Source organism: Callorhinus ursinus, unplaced genomic scaffold (assembly GCF_003265705.2).
Source record: "Callorhinus ursinus isolate GAN/ISIS: 27379988/994484 unplaced genomic scaffold, GSC_fseal_2.0 scaffold61, whole genome shotgun sequence".
NCBI lineage: Eukaryota > Metazoa > Chordata > Mammalia > Carnivora > Otariidae > Callorhinus > Callorhinus ursinus.
In genome coordinates this window covers 3,299,785-3,308,195 of record NW_027397123.1, presented here as the reverse complement: position 1 = coordinate 3,308,195, position 8,411 = coordinate 3,299,785, and the positions used below count along the sequence as shown (strand labels likewise).

At 35.9% G+C, this 8,411-nt stretch overlaps 1 protein-coding gene across 1 annotated transcript in view; it reads left to right on the top strand.

Moving 5' to 3' along the window:
* Positions 1-6,830, top strand: part of ZNF461 (zinc finger protein 461) — a 36,477-nt gene extending 29,647 nt beyond the window's left edge. The window contains exon 5 of the mRNA XM_025854479.2: positions 5,146-6,830. Within this exon, the coding sequence (XP_025710264.1) occupies positions 5,146-6,536 (1,391 nt within the window). The 3' untranslated portion in view covers positions 6,537-6,830. The remainder of the gene's footprint in view (positions 1-5,145) is intronic.
* The last annotated feature ends 1,581 nt before the right edge of the window (positions 6,831-8,411 follow it).

Below are 8,411 nucleotides of genomic sequence, written 5' to 3'. Positions count from 1 at the left end.
AAAAAAAAAAAAAAAACAGGAAAAAAAAAAAAAAGGAAAGAAACCCCAGGGAACTCACCACATGGTAGTTCCTCAAGTCCACAGAATCCAAATTGATTGTCCTTCTTGCTTCAGGCTTTCAAAGTAATTTTATTGTATGATAGGTAATTTCCAGGGTTTTTGGTTTTATATAAGGTAGAAGCAGGGAAGAGGGAGTCCACACAATCTTTGTGATAGAGATTTTAAATTTTCCTTTAAAAATGAACTTTAGGGGTGCCTGGGTGGCTCAGTTGGTTAAATGTCTGACTCTTGGTTTTGACTCAGGTCATGATCCCAGGGTCTTGAGATCAAGCCCCTCATCAGGCTCCAAACTCAAGGCGAAGTCTGCTTGAGATTCTCTCCCTCTCCTCCCTCTGCTCCTCCCTCCACATGTGTTCTCTCTCTCTAAAATAAATAAAGTCTTTAAAAAAATGTTTAAAAATGAACTTTAGACTGTGCATTTTCTATTGTATTTGCTTTGATTTCTTTAAAGAAGGGGAAGATCCTAAAGACTGTGTGTGTGGAGTACTTCATTTTTATGTCACCATCACCAGTCTTTTTCTTGTAGCATTTTTTTTTTTTGCTTTTACTTAAATGATTGCCATTATGTGATCTTTCCAAAACAGTTAGTTTACTGAAACAGTTTTCATATTCATTTCATCTATTGGTATAAACAGGGAGGGGAACAAATACAGCTGACTTCTGGCAGACGTACAACTTGGTTGTTGGGATCGTCTTGGATGCGTGTAGCCAAGTAACTAGTACCACTGATCTTGCTGGGTCCTGTCATAATGTATTCCAGAGAGAATGGAATGTTTTATTTAATCTGAGGAGTCTATCTGGTGATTTAGTTAGGAATTGTTACATGACCAATGCCATGCAAGCTACCAGTATGCTTTTCCCTGGTCCCTTCCCCTGCTACATCTCTAGAGGTAACCATTATCTTGAATTGTATTATGATTATTCCATTTTTAAAAATAGCTTATGACACTTGCATATGCCCTTAAATACTATTTGTTGTGTTTTGCTTATTTTTAAGTTTATAAAAATGATAATGAGGTGTTTTTTGTGATTTGGTTATTTTGTACCACATGGTTTATAATTTTTCCATATTGTTTTATGCCTGAGTTCATTTTCATAGATGTATAATATTTCATTCCACAAATTTCTGGTTGTTATAATTTGGGTTTGTAATTTTTTGCTAGTATGCACAATGGTGCAATGAATATTCTTACATGTCTCCTGAAGCACATAATACAAGATTTTCTCCAGGCTATGTACTATTGGAATTGATGGATCATAGAACATGTTCATCTTCAACTTTATGTTACACCAGATTGTTTTCCTGAGTGTTGATAGTAATTTACATCACCACTGCAATGTTTAATAATTTTGGTGGTTCAACATCTTAACAATGAGTGAAATTCTTAGATATTTTAAGTTTTACCAATCTCATGAGTATGAAATGGTATCTCATTATATCTTAATTTGACTGTCCTTGATTTCTAGTGAGTTTGAGCAACTTTGCATATGATTATTTAGCATTAGTGTTTCTCCTTCTGTGAAATGTTTAAACAGATCTTTTGCCCATTTTTCTTTTGGCTTTATCTTTTTTCTAGTTAGCCTGTTTGTGTCTTCTTTGAGAAATCCATTCTACTTTTAGGTGTGCTTTATATATATCCATATTTTTTCCCATAAGCTTTACAGTTTTTCCTTTAACTTGTAGGTCTTTAATGCAGTTAGAGTTTATGTATTTATGGTGTATGGTAGGGAACCAGAGTTAATTTTTTTATATCTATAGCTAGTTGTTTAATATCATTTATTAAATTATTCTTTCATCACTGCATCTGTAGTGCTTTCTATGTGGGTCTGCTTCTGGTTTTTCCATGAGTCAGGCCCTATATGAATAGTACATTGTCTTCATCTTTAAGTCTTTATGATGTCTTTATCATAGGCAGGGTAAATTCTCTGACTCTGATCTTTTTCAGTAGTGTTCTGGCTATTCTTAAATGTTTGTTTTTTCCAAATATATTTTTGCATTAGTTTTTCAAGTTCTTCAAACAACATTGTAGGAATTTTATTAGATTTGTATTGAATACAAGATAAAAGCTAGAAGTATATACATAAGAGTACACAGTAGAGTGAAAAGGCAACCTCTGGAATAGGAGAAAACATTTATAGATCATATAACTGACAAAGGGTTAATATCCAGAATATATAAAGAAGTCCTACAACTCAATATCAAAGAAACCAAGCAGCTCAATTTAAAAAAGGGGGAAAGGATTTTTAATACAGATTTCTCCAAAGAAGATATACAAGTAGCCAGTAAGCACATGAGAAGATGCTTAACATTACTAGCCATTAGGGAAATGCAAATCAAAACCACAATGAAATCTCACTTCACATCCATTAGGATGTTTACTATGAAAAACCAAGGGGTTAAAGGTCTCCCTTTGGCTTGGGTCATGATCCCAGGGTCCTAGGATCAAGCCCTGCATCAGGCTCCCTGCTCAGCAGAGAGCCTGCTTCTCCCTCTCCCTCTGCTGCTCCCCCTGCTTGTGCTCATTCTCTCTCTCTGTCAAATAAGTAAAATCTTATTGAGCCAATTGGATAACTACATCAGAAGCTAGGTATCTTGAGTTCTATCTCACATCATAAAATCTAATTTAGGTGGGGCACCTGGGTGGCTCAGATGGTTAAGCGTCTGCCTTCGGCTCAGGTCATGATCCCAGGGTCCTGGGATCGAGCCCCACATCGGGCTCCTGGCTCAGTGGGGAGCCTGCTTCTCCTTCTCCCTCTGTCTCCCTGCTCATGCTCTCTCTATCTCTGTGTCTCAAATGAATAAATAAAATCTTTAAAAAATTTAAAATCTAATTTAGGTAGGTTGTAGGTCTAAATATGAAAGGCAAAATAGAAAACAATATGAGTATATTTTCATGACCTTGGGATTAGACTGCCTTAAAATTAAGAACTTCTATTCATCAAAACATTAAGAGAGTGAAAATGCCAGGCCCAGAGTAAGATATTTGCAATATGTTGGTTATATTCAGAATACATTAAGAATTCTTACAAAGAAAAAAGAACAGTACAACCCAGGAACTACCCAAATGACACTCGACTGATGAATGGATAAATAATGAATGGTATATTTGTACAATGGAATATTACTCAGCCATTAAAAAAGAAATGAAGTACTGATACATATTACAAAAGGGTTGATCCTTGAAAACAGTGTAGTCAGTGAAAAAAGACACAAAAGGTTACATATTGTATGATTCCATTTGTATGAAATTTCCAGAATAGACAAATTTATAGAGATGCAAAGCAGATTAGTGGTTGCCAGGAGCTGAGGGGAAGAGGAAATGACTGTGGATATGTGGTTTCTTTTTGGCATGATGAGAATGTTCTGGAATTAGATAGTGATCTGATGGTTGAACAACACTGAGAATATATTAAAAGTTACTGAGTGGTATACTTCCACATGTTTAAACTGGTAGGTTTTATGTTATATGGATTTTATCACACACACAAAATCAGTTGGAGTGGACAAAAGACCTGAATTGGCAGTTTAATAAAGAAGATATCCAGTTGGCCAATAAACATATGAAAAAGTGCTCAACCTCACTTGTCATCAGGGAAATTGCAAATTAAACCACAATGCAGTATCATAACATATCTGCTAAGATATGTTATGTAAGATTGACAATAACAAGTGTTGGTGAGGATGTGAGGAACTGGAACTCTTACAATTTGGTGAGAAAATGAGGAAACTATTGGAAAGTGTCAGTGAACTCTGAACAAATGCATATCCCATGATGCAACAGTTTCACTCCTAAATGTATACATTTAGCAGAAAGGAGTCCTATTTCCACCTAAAGAAATGTACAGGAATGTTCATAGCAGTACTAATCATAATAGCCAACAGTTGAAAACAACCCAAACGTCCATCACTAGGAAAATGGAAAAATAAATTGTGTTAGAATAGGATGCTTTATACAGCTGTCAGTCTTAAACTTTTTCTTCTGAAACAGCCTCTGAAAAGCTCTAAGATAAGAAAGACTTTGGAATGTCCTAATTGTTGAAAGGAGGTTAGTGTTGTAGCACACCAATAAAATGGAAATGGACCCTAAATGAGGCCTTATAAGTACACAGCGGGTCTTGTGTTCTCATAATAAAGAATTGGATTTTTAAATTTCAGTTCAATAGGAAGCTAGTTTAATTTGGTTATAGGTTTGGCTGCATGTGACAGAAACTCAAAAATAATAATGGCTTAAACTATATAGAAGATTACTTTTCTCTTGCATTAAAGTCCAGGCTGGAGTGGAAGTTCTGCTCTGCAAAACCATTATGTGACATGACACCACCATCCACATTGCAGTCTGAGGAAATGGAAGAATAAAGGTTATAGGACAGGGGCCAGCTGGCTTTTAACATCTCAGAAGCTACTATATAATACTTATGCATTTTTTAAGGCAGAATTCAGTTACATCGCATATTCTGCAAAAGAGCCTGGGAAATGCAGTGTTTTATATTGGACAGCATTCTCAACTAAAAACCATGGGTTCAATCAATATACAATATACATTTGGGGGTAATTAGTAGTCTCCATATCTTAATCCTTTGGCCTGGTGGAAAGTGTAAACATACTTGTAGATTCTAATTCAATTGATCTCATTCTAAAACTGACTGGTAGATACTGATTCATTTGATCTAGAATGTTTCCTAAACATCCATAATTGCAACAAATTCTGAGGTAGATCAAAATTTCAGAACCATTGGGGCGCTTGGCTGGCTCAGTTGGTTGAGTGTTTGACTCTTGGTCTCAGGGTTGTGGGTTCGAGCCCCATATTGGGTGTAGAGATTGCCTAAAAATAAAATCTTCAAAAAAAATTTCAGAACCACTGACTTGACTTGTTAATTAACTCCCTTACTTTCTCCTATGAGCTCTCGTTTCTCTATGTTCTCCTTATCCTTTTTTCATTCAGTTGCATGATGGTATTTAAGAGTGCTCCAAGCCTTTCATCTCTTATGTGAATTATTTTTCAGTTATCTCTCTTTTATACCATAGATATTTTATTTGTTTTCTAGCACAAAGCCAGCAATTAAAATGTGTTTCTTATCTTTCAGACTTGATGTCCAGGTGTGAGGCCAAGAAGTTATCTCCAAAAAGAGACATTTATGAGACAGAGCCATCCCGATGGGCTATCATGGAACAATTTAAAACTCATAATCCTGAGAAGTCCATTTTCAGAGATATTTGGGAATGCAGTAGTCAGTTTGAGACACAACAGGAACAGGAGGGCTATTTCAGGCAATTTGTTATCAACCATGAACACATGCCTATATTTAACCAACATGCATTACTCACTCAGGAATTTTATAATAGAGAGAAAATTTTTGAATGTAGAGAATGTAGAAAAATCTTCAGTTACCATTTATTTTTTAGTCATCACAAAAGAACTCATTCAAAAGAAAAACTTTCTGAATGTAAGGAATGTGCAGAAACTATTAATACATCATATCTTACTAAACAGAGAATTCAAAATAGTAGCAAGTGCAATGAATGTAAGGAATGTTGGAGGGCTTTTATTCATTGTTCACAACTTAAACAACACCTGAGAATCCATAATGGTGAAAAACGCTATGAATGTAAAGAATGTGGAAAGGCCTTTAATTACGGCTCAGAACTTATTCTGCATCAGAGAATTCACACTGGTGAAAAACCCTATGAATGTAAGGAATGTGGGAAGGCCTTTAGGCAGCGATCACAGCTAACTCAACATCAGAGACTTCATACTGGTGAAAAACCTTATGAATGTAAGCAATGTGGGAAGGCTTTTATTCGTGGCTTTCAACTTACTGAACATCTTCGACTCCATACTGGTGAGAAACCCTATGAATGTAAAGAATGTGGAAAGACTTTTAGGCATCGCTCACACCTTACCATACATCAGAGAATTCATACTGGTGAGAAACCCTACAAGTGTAGAGAATGTGGAAAGGCCTTTAGCTATCACTCAAGCTTCTCTCACCATCAGAAAATTCATTCTGGCAAAAAACCTTATGAATGTAATGAATGTGGGAAGGCCTTTTGTGATGGCTTACAACTTACTCTACATCGGAGGATTCATACTGGTGAGAAACCCTATGAGTGCAAGGAATGCGGGAAGACTTTTAGACAGTGTTCACACCTCAAAAGACATCAGAGAATTCATACCGGTGAGAAACCTCATGAATGTATGATATGTGGTAAGGCCTTTAGACTTCATTCACACCTTATTCAACATCAGAGAATTCATACTGGTGAGAAGCCCTATGAATGTAAGGAATGTGGGAAGGCCTTTAGCTATCATTCAAGCTTCTCACACCATCAGAGAATTCATTCTGGGAAGAAACCTTATGAGTGTGGAAAGGCCTTTAATCATGGCTTGCAATGTAATCTACATCAGGCACTTCATACTGTTGAGATGCCAGTAAGATTTCCTCTCCTCTCTCCCCATCCTAGTCTAGCATCATGATAATATTTTTAGAAATACAGGTTTTCCTTTTTGTCTTCAAGGTAAAAGTTGGTAAAATACTGAATTTCATTAATACTGATTTATTTCAGTAATCCTTGGGACAAAAAAAACTTCAAGTGGGAAAATGGAAAAGTAATTAACAGGTAAAATTTTTTAATTGCTCTGGTTCCAGTGCTGTTTCTGGATTGTTATAACACCCAGTATTGGAGATAAATTTTATAAAACAGTGTTTTTACTGAAACTAGTGAAATGTGGCAGAAATAAAATGAAAACAATTTCTTCCCCTTTCACAAATCCCTGAGATTGCCAATATGTGCGTGTTGTTCCTTCCTGCTCAAACATACCTGCAAATATGGAGGGTTTATTGCATGTGTGTGGAAGGTTATACCACCTATAATGACATATTTCATGGCAATTTCTTTTTGCACAAATTGAGAACATTTTCCCAGGTGAATACATAAAGATCTAACTCATTATTTTTAAAGCCTCAGAATATTTCTAGTATGGGATATATATCTATATTTTAAGCCATTTCCTACTGTGGACATTCAGTTGTTTCTATTTCCATCACAAATGGTCATACAATAAACATTCTTACATTGTCATTCTTCTATTTCCATTGTGGAGGGTAGATTACCAACCATGAGAGTGTATGTATGTTTTGATATTACATTGATTTTTTTAATTAAAAGGATTAGGCAATAAAAGCACATGCTACAAAATTCAGAAGTTATCAAGCAAGTAAAGTAAAAATTAAAGCTTCCTTAATACCTGGTTCTATAGCCACCTGCTTTACTTACACAGGGTGAACCACAGCTGTCAATTCTTTTGTATTCTTCCAGGGATTAACTTTGTAAAAATTCTTCAGATGAAAGTAGATTAATTATAATTTTTTTTAAGATTTTATTTATTTGACAGGCAGAGAGAGCACAAGCAGGGAGAGTGGCAGACAGAGGGAGAGGGAGAAGCAGGCTCAGCAGGGAGCCTGATGGGGGGCTCGATCCCAGGACCCTGGGATCATGACCTGAGCTGAAGGCAGATGCTTAATTGACTGAGCCACCCAGGTGCCCCAGTTATAATCTTTCATTCATGAAATTCTCATCATTGGTCCAAATTTAGCCCTCTTTCATTTATTTTCAATATTATCCAGGGATTTATAAACATTGTACTGACTATAAACTTACTGCCTTTCTGCTCCTCATCCTTCATTGCCTGCTCTGCAATATTGGAACTCTCTCCTTTTGTTTATAATATTTATTTGAATCTTCTCTGTCTCTGTTTTTGGTTAAGTCAGACAAGCTAAAAGTTTTTCAACTTTTTCTTTAAAAAGGACTGACTCTTAGTTTTTTGTTTTTGTTTTGTTTTAAGATTTTATTTATTTTTCAACAGAAAGAGAGACAGTGAGTGAGGGAACACAAGCAGGGGGAGTGGGAGAGGGAGAAGCAGGCTTCCTGACGAGCAGGGAGCCCAATGTGGAGCTCTGTTCTGGGATCATGACCTGAGCCAAAGGCAGATGTTTAACGACTGAGCCACCCAGGCGCCTACCAACTCTACGTTTCTATTGATCTTTTCTATTGTCTTTTAAGTCACTTTCATTTATATCTGCTCTTAGGTTTATCATTTCCTTCCTTATGCAAACTTTGGGCTTAGTTCTTTTTTTCTAGTTCCTTGAGGTGTGAAGTTAGGTACTTAAGTTTTTTTTTTTTTCCTTAAGGTAGGCTTTTACCCCTGTAAACTCCCCTCTTAGAACTGCATTTGTTTTATCCCATACGTTTATATCCATTTTCATTTTTCTTAAGAAACTCTTTGGTTTCTGTTTTGATCCATTGGTTGTTCAGGAGTATGTACTCCTGAAAATATATAATTTTCACATAT